This window comes from Malania oleifera, chromosome 3 (genome assembly GCF_029873635.1).
Source record: "Malania oleifera isolate guangnan ecotype guangnan chromosome 3, ASM2987363v1, whole genome shotgun sequence".
NCBI classification, from domain to species: Eukaryota; Viridiplantae; Streptophyta; class Magnoliopsida; order Santalales; family Ximeniaceae; genus Malania; species Malania oleifera.
In genome coordinates, this window is record NC_080419.1 from 97,638,560 (window position 1) to 97,659,389 (window position 20,830).

A 20,830-nucleotide genomic window follows, 5' to 3' on the forward strand; every position below is an offset into this window, starting at 1 on the left:
ACCTTGGTTAACAGTAAAGAAAGTAAAATTTCAGATGAAATCATTGATAATAAGTTATTAATTACTTTCCTTATGATCAAGTACCAATTGTGCAAGGTTGACTTTCTCTCATTTGTATAGATCAAAGAATAGATAGAAAAAATAAAGAGGAAGGAGAAAAAATAGGAAATGAGAAAAAGAATAAGGAGGCATTTGACTTTTATGATGTATTCTAAAATTGAGATTTAATATAATTTTATATAATATTTATTTTATAAATTATTATAAATTTAAAATTCATTCATATAAATAAAATGAGAGCCAATAAGTTTCCTATCATAATAAATTGTTATAATTACATTTTCCACAGTACGTAAAGACAGAAATATTAGAAAGTTCTCAGCTGACATTGAAAAGTAGTTAAGCTCGTCTCTTCTTCCGACGTCTAGCATTCAATGCTCATACATCTCTTTTCTTCACCCCCACCACCATCACCACTACCACCGCCATTATCTTCTTCTTCATCGACGAACCAGATCAATGCCCTTCGTTAAATCTCCTTCATCATCATCATCTTCTTCTTCTTCTTCTTCTTCTTCTTCCTGAATATCATGTGTTAGGGTTTGGTGGCTTGTTTGAGCATCATCGATTTGGGCTGTCAGAAATCTAATCATTTGGCTTTTTTGATCCGCCTCAACATACTTTCCAGAAGTCTAGATCTTGTTGCAGATGCCCATTAGAATTTAGTTCGTTTAATTCTATATAAAAAATCTTTTCTACCACTAGGTGACTTAGGGGGGCTTCTTTCTCTCCACATTTGCACCTTTTTCTTCCCTTGATCCCAAACCGGCCAAACGCCATGTCACTTAGGCTAGGATGCCGAATTGTTGTGCTTGAAAATCGAACCAATGATGTGATCGAAATCAAAGTGGATCATGACGGCTATTACACCGATGCTTCAATCCGCGTTTCATCCGGCGGAACTGAAGAATACCCGGCTGCTAAATTTATAAGGGAATCTAGGACTTCGCTAACGCCTTTGACTCTGAAGGTTTATAAAGGCGGAAAGTGCACAGGCCGGACATTGAGACCGAGGGATTTCACCTCCTATGTGAAAATCATCTTTAGCGATTTACCAGATGGACGCCTGAGGATCTGCGGCATTGAAGAACAGGCCACTGATTTAGGTCGATTTAGGTATGTTTGTCTTTCTCCTCGCTCACTTTTGATCTTCTTGATTCAACCATGATTCGTTTAATGTATTTTGTTTTGATGGATTAATTATCTTTATATCACCCATGGAGGGGCTTGGGTTCTCTGCTAGGGAGGGACTACAGGGGGCGGCCGGAGATAGAGTTATAGTATGAACGCAAAGATGAGGATATCATAGTCTGGTAACTTCTTTTCTTTCCCTTCAATCTCTTGGCTGTTAGTTGAAGTCCAAACGTTAGGCAGATGGTTTTGAGATACAAAACCAATCATGATCTCAGCTTCTTTCCTAGTGGACTTCTTTTCTTTTTGGTTTTTTTTTGGTTTGCTATCCTTCCTAATTTTGTGTTGGCGCTGATGAGAAAGTATGCTTTTTATGATGAATATTTTATCGAAGAGTTCAATATTGTTTAAAAATGGGCTAATTTGTTGTTATACTCACATTTGTAACTCCCACAAAGGGATTTTGTCATTGGATGGCTCCAATCCCCTTCTGGGAGACCTCTCCAGCATTCAAGAGAGATGAGGAAGTTTGAATGCAAGCAGATGTTGAGTTACAATGAACATACTTGCTCTCTCTTTAAGTATTGAGTTTATACTAGGGATTTTGTTGTTGTCATTGCTTGGGATGTCATTGGGAGCAATTTGTTGAATTAGTTGTGATTAATTGCCTCTCTATTCCCATGGAATGAAACATGGTTTCTATCAGCTTCAATTGAATTTTGGTATGTTTCTAGTGTGGCTGTCTTCTTATGGTTAAAGTGGAGGTATGGACAGGGCAGTGTATTCCATGTCTGAGCTGCTCTGAGCATCACGAGGTGCTTGGTTGCATTCTTGGGACGTGCGTGGATCTTTGTATATTTGCACTGGTCCACGGGCTTCTTGAAGTGGGGGCTGCCCCAAGTTAATGTACAACGAGCTACCCAAAGGTCCTTGGGTAGGTTAGGTTAGAGATGGATCTCATGTAGGCCTTTGCCAAGTTGCCCCTAGGCCCCTAGGTAGGTCAACTTAGAGCAAGGCCCGCCTGCATAAGAATTCATTAAGCTGCACTTTGTCCCCTGGGTAGGTTAGGTAGGGGCTAGAGCTCACCTAAGCCTTCATAAAGTGGCCTTGGGCGGGTGGTCAGGTACAAGCTAGGGATCAAATAGCCCTTCACTACCGCTTAAGGTCTTTTGGGCAGGTCAGCTTAGATATGATCTCTGCTTGTATCTTGCCCCTTGTTGGGCTACCATGTGTCCCTTGGGTAGGTGGTGCATTTAGATGCCCTTCACATCCGCACTTGAGGTGTCAGTATCCATAGGTCAAGGGAGTAATTATGTCTTACTTTTGTTCTTTTGGCGGTATGAGTTGATTCATTACTTGTCTTGTGGATGCAATTTCCTTTCTCACCCATTTCTCCCACATTGGTCCATTAGGTTTCATAGCTCCAATCATCTTCCTTACCATGCCTACACAAATTTTTGGAGAGACGTGATGTCTGGTTGGGCTAGACTTGCATCTAGGTCATGTGGGCGTTCTCTAGGTGCTCTACCCTTTTGTGTTTTGTATCATAGTAACCTGGGTTGCTACCTCCTCCCCCCCCCCCCCTCTCCCCAAGAATCGCAATACAAATTGCATGTACCAATTCAAGGGTTGACAGTTTTTTGGACGACAGGGGTCGAGTTCCAAATCGCCAAAAGTGGAGATCTAGATTTGGGAGAGAAGAACTTACAAAGCATGCAATGGTGTGAGAAGAGGGTTGTAAGCTTGTGAAGACAATAAGAGAAGAAGGCTTCAAAGCCTAGGATGGCTAAAGAACGGTTGCTTGCTATTGGGCGAAACTATGTGAGGGTTGCGTATTGTGCAATGGTGGATGGAGACTTTGTGAGGGTTTCTTGCTATTGATGAGACTTTGTTAGGGTTTCTTGTGCTATGGTAGAGGGATATGAACAAACAAGGAGATACAACTAGCTCCTTGACTGGGAAGTTTACCTCCCCACTCCATTTTTTCGTGTGGAAAGAATGATTGCCCAAGGATTTTACCCCTTTCCCCTTCTTTTGTGCAGATTAGTATTAAAAAAATTAGCTTATCAATTTACATTTAAAAATTTAATATTGGGAAGAGCGGTTTAGTGGCTTTGATTGTGCTTGTTTAGCATGTTATGGAGTCGGCTATTGAAATGGGGTGTGTTATTTTGGATTGGCTTTTGACTTACTTAGGGATCCCTTTGGTAGGTGACCCTATTCCTGCTGATTTTTGAAATCTAGTAGTGGAAAGGGTGACAAAGAAATTAGATGGTTGGAAGAGGGTTCTTGACACGCTTGGGGGTAGAATAACTTTGATTCAAGTGTGTGTTTCTACCATTTTGTTATACTTTTTTGTCTATTTTTGAGATTATAGTGGGGATTGCTAGCCAGCTTTGAGAGGACAATGATAGATTTTTTGTGGTCTAGTGGGGGGAGTTATATAGAATATTTAGTGAATTGGGGTGATGTTTGAAGGTCTAAAGGAGGGGGCTGGGACTTGATTAGTTGGTGTCTAAAAACAATGTTCTTTTAGCTAAATTGTTATAGTGCTTCCCTCTAGAAGAATCGTCCCTTTGAGATAAGGTAATAAGAAGTAATTTTGGAGGTTGGATGATAATGGGTGGGATACTAATGTTAATTTAAGATGTTCTTTGAGGAATCTTTGTGGAGGTCCATTTCCTAGATTTATCCTTCATTCACTCCTCACACTCAACTTGAGATGGGGACGGGTTCTTGTATTCATTTTTGGAAAGCACTTGGTTGGGAAAGGCCTCCTTTTCCACTTTTTACCCTCATCTCTTTCATTTGAATTCTAAGCAAAATAGAGCTATATCTTTCTTTTTGGTGATCTGAGCAGTCCATTGGTTTCTTAGGACCTCCACTTTAGGAGACCTCTGAACTAGAGAGATGGTGGAGTTGTCATCTTTGTTATCTTTATTGAATGGGATTAACCTTTCTTTAGGGAGGGATGCTCGTTCTTGGTTTTTGGATCAGTCTCTTGCAAATCTTTTTTTTTGAGCTATTGATCCATTCCAATTCTTCATTTTTTGCTATATCCTACTATTTGGAAAGACAAGACTCTCCCAAATGTTAAGGCTTTCACTTAGTCGATTGTGCTTTATAAGATAAATACATATAACTTGTTGCAAATTAGTAGACCTTTGAACCCTCTCTCTCTTGATGTATGTGTGCTCTATTATAAGAACGTTGGGACAACTTTTCATTTCTTTTGCACTATGAATTTTATTGGAGGATTCAAAGTAGGTTTTTTCATATTATAGGAGAGAGTTGGGTATGCCCTTCTTCTGTGGAAGACTTGTTAGTCATTTTTTTTGCAGGCTATAGTAGAAGGAAGGATAGGATAGCATTATTGAAGTTTGGTATTTTTGTGGTTTTATGGGAAATAATGATGGAGCGCAATGCTCAGATCTTTGTTATCTTTATTGAATGGGATTAACCTTTCTTTAGGGAGGGATGCTCGTTCTTGGTTTTTGGATCAGTCTCTTGCAAATCTTTTTTTTTGAGCTATTGATCCATTCCAATTCTTCATTTTTTGCTATATCCTACTATTTGGAAAGACAAGACTCTCCCAAATGTTAAGGCTTTCACTTAGTCGATTGTGCTTTATAAGATAAATACATATAACTTGTTGCAAATTAGTAGACCTTTGAACCCTCTCTCTCTTGATGTATGTGTGCTCTATTATAAGAACGTTGGGACAACTTTTCATTTCTTTTGCACTATGAATTTTATTGGAGGATTCAAAGTAGGTTTTTTCATATTATAGGAGAGAGTTGGGTATGCCCTTCTTCTGTGGAAGACTTGTTAGTCATTTTTTTTGCAGGCTATAGTAGAAGGAAGGATAGGATAGCATTATTGAAGTTTGGTATTTTTGTGGTTTTATGGGAAATAATGATGGAGCGCAATGCTCAGATTTTTTTGGGAAAAAATTAAATGGGGTGTGGGTTTGACCCTAAACACTGAACTCTAAACCAAAAAAAAAAAAAAAAAATCAGTTTTTGGCCTCACAGTGGTGTGTTGGTTATGGATTTTTCCAAGGGGCACGTTTTCATGAGTTACAAAGAGATTGGGGGGAATAGACTGACTTCTTGATCTTTTCTCTTGTTAGATTACCATTTTACCTAAAAGTTTAAACTATTAGGTTATGGGCCAACAATGCATATAAAGCTTTAACACTCCCCCGCACGTGGTGCCCGACAGCACATGGAGAGTTAAATACACTACAAGAAACACTCATCATAGGAAATACAATAATTTTTTTAAACACCACACAACAAATGTGGGCAATGAAACTAGAACCCAGGACCTCCTGGTAACATACTCTGATACCATGTTAGATTATCATTTTACCTAGAAACTTAAGCTATTAGGTTGTGCGCCAGCAATGTATATTGAGCTATTTGGTTTTTAATTGTTTATTTCTGGTTTGTCCCAATTTTCCTTTCTATTGCATTAAGAGTTTCTTTGCTGTTGCAACGTTCACCAAGTGCTTTTTTTACTTCTAAGTTTTAGGTATGTTACTTCTCATTCCTTGCTTTCTTTATGTGTGTGTGTTTGTATGTTTTTTTCTTACACACTTTACGAGGTTGGTCCTTTGAGGGTTTTCGTCAGGGCCATTGTTGACCCTCTTCCCCAATGGTTTAAGGCTTCATCTTTCCCCTTTAGCACTCTTGCTTCCTCTTTTGTTTCTTTTGTTTCTTTCATTCTTTCTTTTCTTTGGCCTTTTTTATTTCTTGTATATCTCTTATTCTTTTTTTTTCTTAAAAGTTATTTTAGCTTTTCCAAGTTTGGGATTCTAGATGTATGCTTGCAAGGCACCCCAGGTATTGATTGAATCGGTGTCAAAGTTGACGTGACCTTTTACTAAGGTGGTTTCCTTAGGTGTAGCCAGGCCCTCCTTGAGTTCACTCTTCCACGAGGGTCAACATAGGAGGATTGCTTTTTTATTGAGAAAGTCTTAACTAGAATTGCATGCTTTTTTTTTTAATATTTTCTATGGTGTGGTTTCAAGACTGCTTGGTTTTGACAATAAGGCTTATTGAAATCTCCCTACTGAACTTTGCTTTTATGAAAATTTCTTGAAATTTGGTCGACATTTGCCCTTTAATCCTTTCTGCTATGACTCCCTTAACCGTTATGGTATTGCATCATGACTAATGGTTATGATTCATGTGCTTCACTATTTCCTTTTGTTTAATGGTGCCTATGGTTGGCATGCCTAGATCCTATTTCTAGTTGAAAATCCACCCTTTCAAGTTGGGATGGTGCTTCTCTTATATTGACTTAACCATTGGTACTTGTCATTCCATCTATATGATTGGAAGGAGATATTTATTTGTATTAGGTTAAGTCAAAATAGAGTTGTGACACAAGGTGGAAGGACCTCAAAGTAGGTGTCCCTGGCCACATTTTTTTTGATATATAGCTTTGGATAATTTGGATATAAGCTGAACTTTGTCCCTTGTGTTTTTACCTAAGATCTTTTTGGTTTTAATCTTAATCGAGGGAGCAGAAAATAGTTGCTCAGGTTGAACACATGCCTTACTAGTACCTTATTATTAAAGTGACTCTTGCTTGAGCTGATTTGAGTCCTTTTGCTTTCACCTCCACTACTCATTCCCTTGAAAATAATGATAATCTTCCTAGCTAGCAGCTCATTTTAGGATACCCCTGGTCTTCTTTTTCTTGTAGTCCAATCTCCTTGGCCTTGTTTGTAATGGAACTCTAGAGGCGATCTTTGCCAACTGGGGCTTATGTGTTATTCCTCAATATCATGTCTATGGTCTCTATAGGCAATGGAAAAATGAACATAGCTCTCATCTAATGTGGTGATCTTAGAGGAGTTGATTGCGAATTAGCCCCTATCCTTTAATCTATATAAGAGACTTGGATGGGGGGTTGGTTCAATGGGGTATAGTGATTGAAACCTTCCTTTACTCCATTATGAATTATGGTCACCCTTCCTCTTAGGCTTGTTACAGTCACCCTTGGCCATCATCTTCTGTTCCATGATTGTGAACCTTTGAGACTTTAACATTAATTTTCCTGGTTAGGCTTGCTTCCCTATAGATTGAAGGAACCTCCCAAAAGGCAGTGTTGTTATTGAAGTAGGCAAGCAATCTCTCTCTTTCTTTATTTTCTTTTTTGTATAATAAAAAGTCTCCAGGAAATCTTGTAATCTAAATTCCTCACCTCTAAAATTATGCGAGCAAATCAGCACACCAAATCTTTCAGAGACATCCTCCTTTTCGTACATGAGGCTTATCAGGCCTTATTGAGGTCTTTGCCAATCGTATTTTAATGATGAAGTGATTAGTGAAGAGGCTTCAAGCTATGGTGTTGGGACTAGGTCAACAATTTTAGCGCTATCACACAAATGCCACAATGGTCTCATGGGAGCTATGGTAGCATTGTTGAGTTGTGGCTCATATTCAAAAGGGTTGTCCACTTGAAGTTTGCGTGAAACCTACATTTTCCATTTAACCCCAATGGGAGTGCGTTCGAGCAATGCAATGGGACAAAGCCGCCTATGAATGGTATGATATTTTTGAGTCAAGCCTAGTGGCATTGTGCTTGTATGAGGCCATTTTGGGATTTCCACATGGGGGGTTAAATATACATGCTTGTAGCGTAGTGTTGAAACTTATTTTTATTTATGAGATAGTGGAAGTTGCATCAAGGGTTTGTGGATGTAGGCACCCTACTAAACCACGTAAATCATTTTGTTCCTTTTTTTTTTTTCTTTTTTTTTTCTTTTGGTTTGTTATGTGAGTGCATGTATAACACTAAGTTGTATCAATTGGTGTCAGAGCCAAGTTTGTGTTAGGGTTTTCTAGGGTTTGCATCGTCATCATGACAAGGTTGAATTGGTAAAGACTAGGTCTGCCAAGTCTAATGGGAAAGGAAACCTCATCCTACAGTGAATGTGGGTAGCTGATGTTTTGGCTCAACACAAGATTTGTTTACACGATACTAGTAGGGAGAAATTGGGTAAGATGGACATACCAACAAACTGCTCTTAAAAAGGTCGCTAATGTTTCTTTATGCCTAAAGGTGGAGATCTAAATAAGCACATAAATCAATTTAATTAGATTTTTTGTGATCTGGTTAAAGTGGATGTGAGGATTGAATGCAAAAATAAGGCGTTGATTTATTATGTTCTCTTCCTTCTTCGTTTGAGCACTTTCTGTGACACTGGTTTATAGGAAGTCCACCCTAAGCTATGAAGAGGTTTTTATGAGCAAGGTCTTAAATTTCGATCTTGAATCAAATTTCAAAACTCCAAAAGTAGGGAAATTTAGATTTCGATGTCAATTTCGATTTCGATTTGGAAAAATAATGGAAATCAATAGTAAAACGTGGAATTCTTTTATGAAGCTTTAGAAATGATTATATAATTTTAGGACTAATATATTACAAGTAAATACATCTATGCTGTATATGAGGTGGAGAAGTTGTAAACTTGTAATATAATGTGCTTCAAACATATTTGTAAGATAATGTACATTAAACATATTTAGTGAATCAGTTAGTATAGATGAAATTCATAAATGACTTGAATAATATTTATTATACAAATAATGATAATTTAGACATGAATGGTTAAGTAAAATGTTGTTGTAAATTTATTTTTTCATATAATTTCAAAAGCACTTGTAATAATCTTTTGTTTCGATAAAAATAAATAAAATAATTTAAGAGAGAAATTTCACTTCACTCCTAAATCTCTCATTTGAATTTCGAGGAAATTTCATTGCGTAGTTCAAATTTTGACAAGTTTCTCTAAAATTTTGAGATTTCGATAAATTTCGAAAGATTCGTTGAGATTTTGATGGAAATTATGCAAGACAAAAATTGACTGCCATTTCAATTTTGAGGGTCACAGAAACCGGAAATTTTGATAATTTTGTGGAAATTTATGACCATGTTATGAGGTTCCTAGGTTGAAGCCAAAGGATGACTTAAAAAGGAGGACCATGAACCAGAGGGCTTGGTCCACGAAGCTGAGCATAGGAGAGGGAGATCCAAGGATAAGGGCAAGACAAAGGGTAGGCTGAAGTCTAAATCAAGGGCCAAAAGAACATTGAGTGTTTCAAGTGAAAACAGTAATGGCATTGTAAGTGGTGGGATTGCCCTGTTTGGAAGAAAGAGGAAGACACAAGACCTTCCATCAAGGTCCATAAGTGTTGTGACAAATAGTTCTTTCTTGGTTGCTTTAGGTTACAATTCTTTCAAGATTTTTTGGATTATGGTCCTAGTTGCTCCATTCATTATTGTCTATATCATGGTCTTAAATTTCCATGATATTGTTGAAATTTGTTTCAAAATTTCCGATTTTTGTCACCCTCGAAATCGAAATGGCAATTGATTTCTATTTTGCATAATTTTTGTCGAAATCTCAACAAATCATCTCAAAATTTATCGAAATCTCGAAATTTCAGCGAAACTTGTTGAAATTACTATACAATGAAATTTCCTCAAAATTCGAAAAAGGGATTTAGGAGTGAAGTGAAATTTCTCTCTTAATTTATTTTATTTATTTTTATTGAAACAAAATATTATTACAAATGCTTTTGAAATTTCATGAAAAAATAAACTTACTACAACTTTTTATTTCACCATTTATGTCTAAATTATCATTATTTGTATAATAAATAATATTTAAATGATTTGTGAATTTCATTTGTATTAGCTGAATAGGTTTGCTGTACATGATCTTACAAATATGTTTGATACACATACTATATTACAACTTTTCCACCTCATACACAACATAGATGTATTTAACTTGTAATATATTAGTCCTAAAACTTACATTATTATGTTTGTTAACCATTTCTAAAGCTTCACAAAGAATTTCATGCTTTACTATTGATTTATGTTATTTTCTCAAATTGAAATCGAAATTTCTGTCGAAATTTCCATACTTTTAGAGCTTTCAAAATTGAGCCCAAATTGAAATTTAAGACCTTGGTCTATATAGAGAGTCGTTCAATACTTAGAGAGTGTAATGGTGGGTTTGTAGTTTATAGGGATGATCATATTTGTCCCATGATTGGTGTTGGTGGTGTGAAAGTTTGGATTTTGATGGTATTATCACAACATGATTGAATGTTAGGCATTTTCCAGAATTGAAGGAGAATTTGCTTTCACTTGGTTACTTCGAAAAGAATTTGCATGGACTTTCGCTCACTTCAAGCAGTGCAATTCTAAAGGTCTCAAAGGGTTATATGGTTCTTGAGGGGTAAACGGGTTGATAACTATCTGTATTGGCTACTAGGTCATACAAATGTGGTAGTGTAACAGCTATATCGACATAGTTGACACTATACTTTGGTTGTGTTCGAGATGTATGAGCGAGCAGGGTAAGATGGAACTCCATAATAGGAAAATGTTGAATGGGTGTAAAGTTGATGTATTATGTTTTGGGTAAATCGAGTAGAGATAAATTCTAGTTTTTCTCCATAGAAGAGTAGAGGCATTCTAAACTATGTTCACAATTCATATTAATTTTTGTGGATCGAAATGGAGCCCTGTACTTCATTAGCTTCATTGATTACTCTAGGAAGCATTGGGTTTATTTTCGAGCAGTGGAATTCTAAAGGTCTCAAAGATTTATATGGTTCATGTGTGGTGAATGGGTTGATAACTATCTGTATTAGCTACTAGGTCGTACCATTGTGGTAGTGCAGCCACTATACCAACATGGTTGACACTATGCTTTGGTTGTGTTCAAGACATATGAGTGAGCAAGGTATGATGGAACTCCATAATAGGAAATTGTTGAATGGGTGTAGAGTTGATGTATTGTGTATTGGGTAAATAGTATAGAGATAAATTCAAGTTATCCTCCAGAAAGAGCAGGGGCATTCTAGACCATGTTTGTAATTCATATTGATGTTTGTGGGTCGAAATGGAGTTTGTTAACTCATTGATTTCTCTTGGAAGCATTGGGATTATTTGATGAAGGACAAGTAAAGTAGTTTCCAAATTTAAGGAGTGGAAGGCTAAGGTCGTGGAACAAAAAAGAAAGTTAGTGAAGTGGCTTAGGTTAGATAATGGGTTGGAGTACAAGTCTGATGTGTTTTTGGAACTTCTCTTGAGGGAATTGTTAGATATTTTATAGTTAGATTCTGAATCACACTAGGGTGGTTGAGAGGATGAAACCCTACTTGAGAAAGCTAGGATTATAAGACTACTTATAAGATTGGGTGTATAGACACCCCAATTTTAACTGGCCTCTCTTTTCTCTGTGTTTTTTGGAGAAAGGGGGGGGGGGGGGGGGTGGGGAGACCCTTCATAATAACATGGTAATTTACGTAAGGAGGGGTCAATTTTATATTTCAAAAATTTAAGGGTCCTTTTTTTGAATAAAAAATCTTATCGAGTCCTCCTTGAGTCTCTGTTATTTTAAAATTGAGTCCCTATCATTTTGAAATTAAGCCCATATTATTGAGTCTCTGTTAATTGAGTCCTTTTTATTAAGTCCTTATGAGTTGAAATTGAGTTCCAGTTGCTTCAAAATTGAATCCCTGTTATTGAGTCCTGTTATCAAATTTGCTTTATTGAGTCCTTAACTCCTTGTTATTTTAAAATTGAGTCCTTTTGTTTCCGAAAATTAAGTTCACCCCTTTTTTGCAACCGGGTCCCACAAGGAAATTATTAAAAAAATCAATTGCACATATTTTATATGGGAATACAAATACAAGGGAATAAAATACAAAAGGGAATATGCCAGAATATCCAATTACATTGAATGATTTATTTCTCAAAATTGAAAAAATTTGTATTAATTGGGAAATCTGTAGATTAAAGAATGAATTTTTGAAAACCTTAAACCTATAAAGGGAGCACGATCGCCAAAGGAGAGGCACGTCTTTTGGGAGTGGGAATAAAAAAGAATAAAAAAAAAAGAAGAAAAAAAAAGGAAAAGAAAGAGAGAGAAAAAAAGGGTTTGGTGGAGGAAACCCTAAAAAATAGAAAAGAGAAAAGAAAGGGGGCAGAGGGCAGCTCTGAGAATGACACCCTCCTTCCTTCGCCCATCCGTGCACAACCTCCACCCACGCACAACCATGGCCACCATCTTCTCTCTCTCTGCACACAACCACACTACCATTGTGGTCGTCACCTCTGCAGCAAACCTCCATTTTCCACACCACGACTCCACCCAAGCACAGCTATGGCTGCCATCTTCTCTCTCCTTGCCACATCCACACTTCCATCGTGGTTGTCACTTGTGTGGTCAACCTCCACCATCCACACCATGACTCCACCCAAGCACAACCATGTCCGCCCATCTCTGCCACTCACACTAGCCGCCACCATCATCACCACCACCGCCATCATCACCATGATGCCCATCCTGCTCTTGCAATTGCACATGCAATTGCCTGTGCCTTTGCAACTAAGAAAGGTTCACATGCACTTGGAAGAATTTCACCTTCACCTAAAAGCAGTTCCACTCCTAAGAATGGATATGAAGCAAGGCCTCCTGGTTGCCGAAATGGGCATAAAAGGCCTACAGGGCAAACCAAAGGCATCCTTTTTAGAGTTTAAACAAGTTCGGCTTTCATCTACTTTGCAACATTCCCTTCATGGTGGTGATGTCAGTGTACCTACTCCAGCTCCTTCACCTCATTTCCACCATCACTGCTGCATCACCATCTCCACCTGCATGAATCATCATTGTGACCATACCTTTACTCACGGGTCATGCCGCCAACACTGATGTCTAGCAGACGACACCTCTGAGACGCCGTCAACCACGGCACCACCCCATCAACACTCTCTATCAGGACCACCGGCAGTGCCTCCGACAACCCGGGCTTCATCAACATCACCGATCTCAGGGCAGCAAGGTCGCCATTGGCTCCGGCCCTCTGATTCCTAACTAGTCTCCAACTACGTTCAGTCCATCAAGCAACAACCTTACAAACATTTTCGTCATCGCGATCAGCTTTGCAAGTCTGTCGGAAATCCTCTCAGCTTCGACCACCAGTCGCTAGACTGCAAGTCCGTTAGCATCCGCACTATTATTCTGGCGAAGAGGGTAAGCCATTTTTCTTTATCTCATGAATTTTAGAAATGTTTTATTTTGAGTGTGCTATTTTATTTTATTTTATTTTCTACTTTGTCAATATGTCTTAATATATTTTCGTTGTATTTTTATTTTTTTATTTGTAATCATTATTAATTAGGTTGTTTTTTGTTAATTATAATTTATTACACGTGTTATATATTTTTCATTAATTTTGTTATTTTATATTTGTGTCTAATTTTATATATGATTCTTGTGTTGGTGTTGTTTTTAATTTTGTGTATATCTTCATCATTGTTTTTCTTTAGTTTATAAACAAATAATTCATCTTTATGTTTCAATTTTTTGTTTATTTTTCTAAATTCATGTAGTTTTATCTTTACTTTAGTGTTTGTGTGTTATTCATTGTTTGTTTTTAAAAATGTTTAGAAGAATTCTACAAATATTTTAAAAAAATTCGGGAAGTTTAAAAAAATTTTTTGATGTGATTTTCTTTGGTTTTGTGTAGGTGTGTCCTATGAGTATAAAAGGGCAATGAGGCAATTTACACCTCACCTGTATTAGCTTCTGAAGGTCTGAAGGGGTTCTTCTAGCCCAAATCCCTCTTTTGGGGGTCTATAGCCATTCCTCCACCACACCCTATTTGGTTACATTCTAAATAATTAGTATATTTGTTATTTACATTTTTTCACCGCTATAGTTGCAGCGAGAAGATCAGGAGTGGCCACACCGACGCTGCGGGCGAGGCATTTATTACCGGTCTTGTGGAGCCGGACTGGCTGGGGTAGCGAAGCGCACCACACGTATAGGGCGGTGGTGTGACGTCTGTTGAATGGTGACGAGGGGACACTGTACGGGTCCGAAGGCCGCGCTGGGGGCTGTAAGAGGCCAGCGCAGAGGGGCGAGAAAGAGCGGTGCGCCGGGAGTGCGATACCTTCCCCTAACCCTAAAATAAACCGAACTCTAGATCCCAATCATGGTATATGCCCGACCAATAATATTCGTAATTGAGTAGTAATCAGGGTTCAACCGACACCAAGAAAAATAGATAGTGGCGATTCCAAAAACTCCAATTTTTTTCCAAAACACAATTTTATTTCCCTCGTACGGGGACCTGCTCTCGGGAATCGGCAACAGGGTGTTTGGCATGTCCAGTTAGCAAGCTGTTATATATTAATGTGTCTCGTTCTGAGAAGCTGAATGGTAAGTGGGCCAAAGCAGTTTGAATTGCGTAACAGTTGAAGTAATCATATTGAGGATTTGGCTAGACATTATAAGCTTACATTCCAGAAAGCTTCGATCGAAGCTAGATTTAAACACCAGATGGCATTCATGGCTATAAATAGGTGTTAAAGTTTCGACGTTGTGGGCTCCAGAGGTCAATAAGGTAGTGTTTAGCATAGATTGGTGTTTGATTAGGCATTCTATGCTGAAAGAACAAAGAAAATAAACCTAGGAAGGTTGATTATGCGGATTAAGAGTGCACGTGGAGTTTGGTAGGGCACGAGGGATAGGAGTGAACGGTGGATTTGTAGACACGAAGACAAGCAAAGGTGCGTTCAATTAAGGCACCCATATGAGTTGCTCAGTAGATGGTATCTTGTGCTATAGACAGACCTGGCCAACATTATCTGAGAATTGCCCCAGAGATCTGATTTAACTTTAAGGACATTCTCTCTTTTGCCTTTGTCATTAGCAATGAGTTCATATTATTTTTAGGATGGAAGAAATAGTTGGATGGAAGTTATGATGGAAATGATGGAGTTCTTGGCACAAAATCAGTGACCTATCGTAGCAAAATTATTCTGGATTTGTTGGAATATTTCAAGGAAGGAACCTAGGAAGGAGAACTTGGGCGTGCATGGTGAAGAAACATTTATGGATTTAAGCAATCACAAAGGCATTGGTTCAACTCTTTGATTCATTTGTATGATGAGTATTGGATCCACTCACAGTGAGTTGATTGTGTGTTATGGTGCATTTGTCTTATGCTGTTATGTTAGATGATTGTGATTGTTGCAAAAAATATCCATGATGTTAATGTTTACATCTTTGTTGAGTAAGGAGTTTGAGAGAAGGATCTTGGGGCTATAAGGAAGATTTAGGAATGGGCATATAGAGAGCACAGAAAGATCAAAGTTTTAGATATCTCAAAAGACTTCATTTAATTCACTCGTACTCCTCTCCTCCCCTTTTCCACATTTGTTCCCCTCTTTTCCGCCCTTCCTCCCTTCCTTCCCACGTGTCCTGTGTCTCCTTCCCTCTTTTCTCTCTCTCTACCTTTGTTCCCCTTTCGTTTTTGCTGTCCCCTACTACCTCCTATTCCCCCTCCCTTTCGCGCCGGTCATCCTCCTTTCTCCCCACTTTTTTCCCACTCCCTCTTCTCCCTCACTCCTCCCTCTTCTCTCGTTCTCCTACTCCCTACGCCTTCCCTATTCTTGTCTCCACTCTCGTCTTTGCTGTGGGTTGTGTGTCCCCCCCTCTTTCCCTTTCCTCCTTCGCAATCCTTCCCGTTTTTCATTTCTCCCTGCTACTCCCCTTACTTCTGTATACACGCCAGGAGTCCCATCTTCACTTCTTTCTTCCTTCTCTTCCCCTTCTTTCTCTCCCCCCCCCTATATTGACCTCCTTGTCTTCCTTTCCTCTCTTTTTCCTTCCTTACTCTAACCACCACACCGTTCTGTTACTACTCCACTTCGCTATTTTTCCCCTTTTCCACCTCTCCGTGCCTGTCCACCCCCAACTTATATAGAGAAGATGTGGAAGAGATAGAGATTAGCATTGTGATGCCTAAGCCAATGTTTACTCCACTAGCAAATAGCAAATCATTTAGGTACGTGTCACCAAATTAGCGAAGATGTGGAGGAGACGGAGATGTCAATCAATGCTATGGGGGATGCTAGAAGTCTTCCCATGGTTTGTACTTGTCCAATCTTGCACATGTAGTTATATGGTGAGTGAGGACTATGACAAATATGGTAGGCGTGTGGAGAGCTTTGGAAAGGGTCTTTAGGCATTGAAATGCATGCACTTTTGCATTGAGTTTGGTACCATGTAGGTTCGACTTAGTGTTGAGGGTTCTTTCATGCAAATTATGCAAGAGATTGGGATGTGATAGAAGGCCTCATAGGTTATGTCTACACTATGGTGGGGGGAAGTAGTGTTGGAAATTCTTGAAAAAAAATTATTAGCTTGTGCATACTTGAACATAAGTGGATATATGGTAGTGAAAAAGGTTTGCGAGGAGGCTATGTGGTTGAACGAATTGGTAATTCACCTTGGCTTGCCATGTAGCAATAGAGTGGCAAATACTTGGCATGAATTCAATAATGCTAGGAAAAAGACATGGGCAATAGATATGCGAAAGGTGTGCTATTGCTGAGATTTTGGTTTAGCGGCTACACAAAGAAGCACTTGAATGAGTGATAAAGTTGTTACTACGGAGCAGTTCTACATTGCTGAACTTACTATAGGGTACTAGTTGCCTATATCTATGGCTTTAGGTGGAGGCATAGGTTTGAAAGCCTCCATCGGGGTGAATATTTGCCAAAGCAGCCATTTTTTATTATGGCTCACCTCACAAGCAAGGCCCCCTTATTTGTGAAAACCTCCCTTTTCCATTTTTAATCTAGGCAAGTCATCAGGGTGCCACACCAAAGCCCCAACCCCATGCTCTGATATTGTTGTATTAAAACCTTGGGAGTTTTCACATGGGGCTCTAAGACATGATTGTAGCGTAGGGTTGAAACTTTTAAAGCATATGAGATATGGAAATTGTGTAGAGGGTTTGGTGGATGTACGCACACTGTGAACCATGTAAATCATAATTAATGTTTCACCTTTTTTTTTTTTTTTTTTTTTTTCAGTTTGTTCTATGTGCGTGCACATACTTTCATAACAAGTATTGTTGAGTTAATAATACCCAATGACCCAGTGGGTTGATACTCTCATCAAAAATCCATTTCAGTGCTTTGAGTTTTCCAAGCAATGGTTCTGTCCTCTCCCCCTGCGGGGAGTGAAAGGGAAATCAAAGTTACCCAACTCGTCTAAGAAGTGTCTTCGTTGCTTGTAGTTTCATCAATTTGTTCAAAACCTGTCTTCATTTGCGTCATTTCTCAGTGAAACCATTGAAAACCCAAGAATATGGACAAGAAACAAAACCGTGGGAGTGATTGTTGGAGAATAATTAAGAAGAATTGGGTTATTAAAAGGATCGATTGGTTAGTAGAAGGTGATATGTGTTTAAAGTTAGTTAGTTATAGGCATTCTGTGTATTTTGGGGGTTGTTTGTAATATTAATATTTTAGGAGTATGTTTGTATGTAATGTAGTTTTAGGGCGTTATATGTGTCATTTTAGTTTTTAGAGGGTTTATTATAAGTGGTGTGTGTGGAAAAACCCATGTTATAGGCCAGGAAGTGAGGAATTGATTTGAGTGAACATGGCGATTCACCCCATTGTATCGCCTCTTCCTATCTTCTTTCTTATTTATTCCCTTTCTCCCTTATCTCAAGCTGCATATCCTTGATGTTGCCCCTGCATGATTGATATCAGATCCCACACCACAATCTGCATTCTCTCATTCCAAACCCACCCATTTTCCCTGATCGTCTCCGCTTATCCGCTCTTTTCAGGTTCTTTCTCTCTTTACCATTCTTCTTCTCTGCTCTGTCGGTAATTCTATTTCTTCCCTGTTCTGTTTTTGAATTTTTTATTCCGTTCTGCCTGCTACCCTCCTTTCTATCTTCCTTATTCTTCTTCCTTTTCTTATTATTTCCAAACTTTCTAATTACCTCTCTCTCCTCTCTATGATTTATGAATTCTATTGCTGTGTAACATCAAATTGTTGTACAAGGTCAGAAGTTTCAAAAGATCAAAAAAGAAAAGCTTCATATTTCTGAACTTTTCGAAAAATTCTGTCCTGCCCCCCTTTTCGAACATCCATTCCTAACAAGTTCACAACACCTCCCACCCCACAGAAAACAGATACTGTGAAATTTTTACATGAAATTCTCCCCCCATTGCAGTTTAAACCAGGAGGGGGTCCCATGCAATGGCCAAGATGGATAGTTGTTGGCTTATTGAAAACCCTGCCCATGTTTTTCATCCACTACCTTTGCTATTTTATAATCATTAACCGGATCCTCTGTGCCTCAATTTTTTTTGCGGAAAGTTGCTGCCCCGCGGGGCATGCAACTAGCAACCCACATGAGGAAAATGCTTGGAATCCCTATGACTGCCAGAATCACAAGATTTGGTTGTTTCTCCTGAGATTTGATTTTCTGCATGAATTGATGCAGACATGCATATTTTTTTTTGCAAGCACTGCACTAATTTCGTATAAAAGGCTAGGAAGGGTTCACTCCAGGATAAAAATAATGTTTGGGTGCTGCAATTTGGAGTTTTTGTTAAGTGTTTTTGTTTCATTCTATGTGATACTCAAGATTAAAGTTGACTTGAGATAATTTTGAAAATTGAGAGTCAAAATTGTGGTTTTTATCGTAAATAGATTGAGAACTGTGGCCCAAATTGGTGTTAGCATTTTGGTGATATGTAGTTGCAGTTAGCTCTGTATATCAGTTGCACGGTGACCATAGTATGAACGCCACAATATGGTGACACCAAATTATTGGAGAAAGGAATGTCATGATTCACTACTTTGGGCACAGTATTTACAAGCTTTCCACACTTCTCAAGTGTGGGAGGGAAGGAGACTGCTTGGTGTGTTGGTAAAATCATCATTTTGATGGTAGAACGTGCCCTTAAGTGAATATGGGGTGTTTACAAACAAGGTCAGACTCGTAGGCAACTTTTCATTTGAATCCTCACCAGAGCTTATGACTATATCTTTGATTGATTAACATACCTTACATGTGTATGAAGATGTTGGTTACATCCATTTAAATGGGTTCTTATTTTGATAATGTTTGGGTATGATATCGAGGGACAAATGTGTTCTGGTTGGGGTATGGGTTGGATGATTTGGGGCGTGACTCAAGGAATATATCTTCCACTATTAATGCAAAGAAAATCTTTTGAAATCTAGTTCTCAATCAACCAGATGAAGAATCAGTCACAATTACTCAACTTGAAGACACAAACAAGAAAGGAATAAATGTTTTTGAAGATATCAAAGTCTCTCAAAACATTCCTATTGTTTAGTTTGTCATATAGCAATGTTCATGAGGCTAATCGTTCTTAAAGAAGTGTTATGGATAGGGTGTTGCCAGAGGAGCATGTGTTTCTTGTGTATCAATCAAGCACTGGCTTTCGTAAAGGTTACAAGTTTGCTTACTTACTTTTGATTCCTCCAACTATAAATATGGAGGCCGAGGAATTTTTTCTAAACTAGGGGGGGGCTGTTGGATGTAGTGAAAGGAAGGAAGACCTTGGGAAGATTCCTTGTTTGGAGAATAATTAAGAGCTGGGTCTCAAAGTTTCCAGTTTCATCTGGGGTGAGTGGTCTTGTGATTTAAGGTTTGGGGGGGTCCTAGGGGCTCTAGGGTTGTAGGTTTTAGGGTTTTGGGTTTGGGTGCTGTTAGGCGTTTAGGTTTAGGGTTTTATGGTTATAGAGGGTTTGTGTTTATTAGTAGTGTATTGAGTGTGTTTAGTTAAAAATGGTTAGCAATTATGATGTGTGTGATTTTTGAGTGAGCTTGGTTGTTTGTAAATTCGCTTATATTTTAGGGGGTCGTTTGTAAATAGATGGAGTCGCTTTAGGGGATATGTGTAAGTTGCTATTAGTTGAGAGGGTGTGTATCTATATGTATCGTGTGTGAAGAGGATGTTGCTAGCCTAGTAAGTTGATGAATTTGGAATTGAGTTGAAGGTGATTCCCTGTGTATCTCCTCTCTCCCCCTCTCTTCCTTCTTCACATTTCCTCCTTCGATCTCTTCATGCGTGCGCTTTTACGCAGATCCTTGATGCTGGCCCGCAGATACCGGTCTTTGCGGGGGATGGTGATTATACAGGACCTTTGTCTCTTATGAATGATGTATGCAAGAGGCTAAACACTAGATGCTCAAATGTAGCAGGTTTGGTGTTTTGTTTGCGATAACTCTTTAAGTATTCTCCAATTTTCTGTTGAAAGGCTAGGAACTGTTGTGTTTGTGACCAGTTACCTATGTATGGTAGTCTGCCTGTCCAAGATGTCTCGTAGAGCGGGCTCTCTGGCAAGCTTAATGGCAGAGTTGTGCCACACAATCTGTCCATATGAGGGTTTAAGGCGGTGAGCATTGCACGGCGCATGCTAAGAGAAATGACTTGGAGCCCCTGAGTTGTCTTTGTGGACCTCTGCTTTAATACTGCAAGTTAGAAGAGGAGATAGCAAGAATGCATGGAGTTAAAGTTATGAGGTCTGTAACAAGAAGATCTCATTCTTAGTTGGTGAGTGTAGTATTTTAGGCTGCCTGACATGGCTAGTGTATTGTGAGAATTGTCCTCGGTTGATTATTAGAAGCATCGCTGGTTCGGCAAGCTTGTATCAGTTGTATTGAGTAGTTTGTTAGGTGAACAGCTTTCTAAGATTGCGTAGTTTTCGATTTGTCCTGTCTTTGCCAACTGGCTTGAATTAGTTTTG

At 38.6% G+C, this 20,830-nt stretch overlaps 1 protein-coding gene across 4 annotated transcripts in view; it reads left to right on the forward strand.

Annotated features, from left to right (window-relative positions):
• Positions 1 to 360: 360 nt before the first annotated feature.
• Positions 361 to 20,830, forward strand: part of LOC131152380 (uncharacterized) — a 247,202-nt gene continuing 226,732 nt past the window's right edge. For 2 of the 4 annotated variants that reach the window (XR_009135932.1, XM_058104231.1), the window contains exons 1-2: positions 361 to 1,176; positions 1,304 to 1,373. Coding sequence is in view for 2 of the 4 variants with exons in the window: in XM_058104231.1 (XP_057960214.1) it covers positions 839 to 1,176; positions 1,304 to 1,346 (381 nt within the window). In the remaining 2 variants the exon portion in view is untranslated. Of the gene's footprint in view, positions 1,177 to 1,283; positions 1,374 to 20,830 lie in introns of those variants that run through there. The other 2 variants (XR_009135931.1, XM_058104230.1) reach the window with 2 other exon arrangements.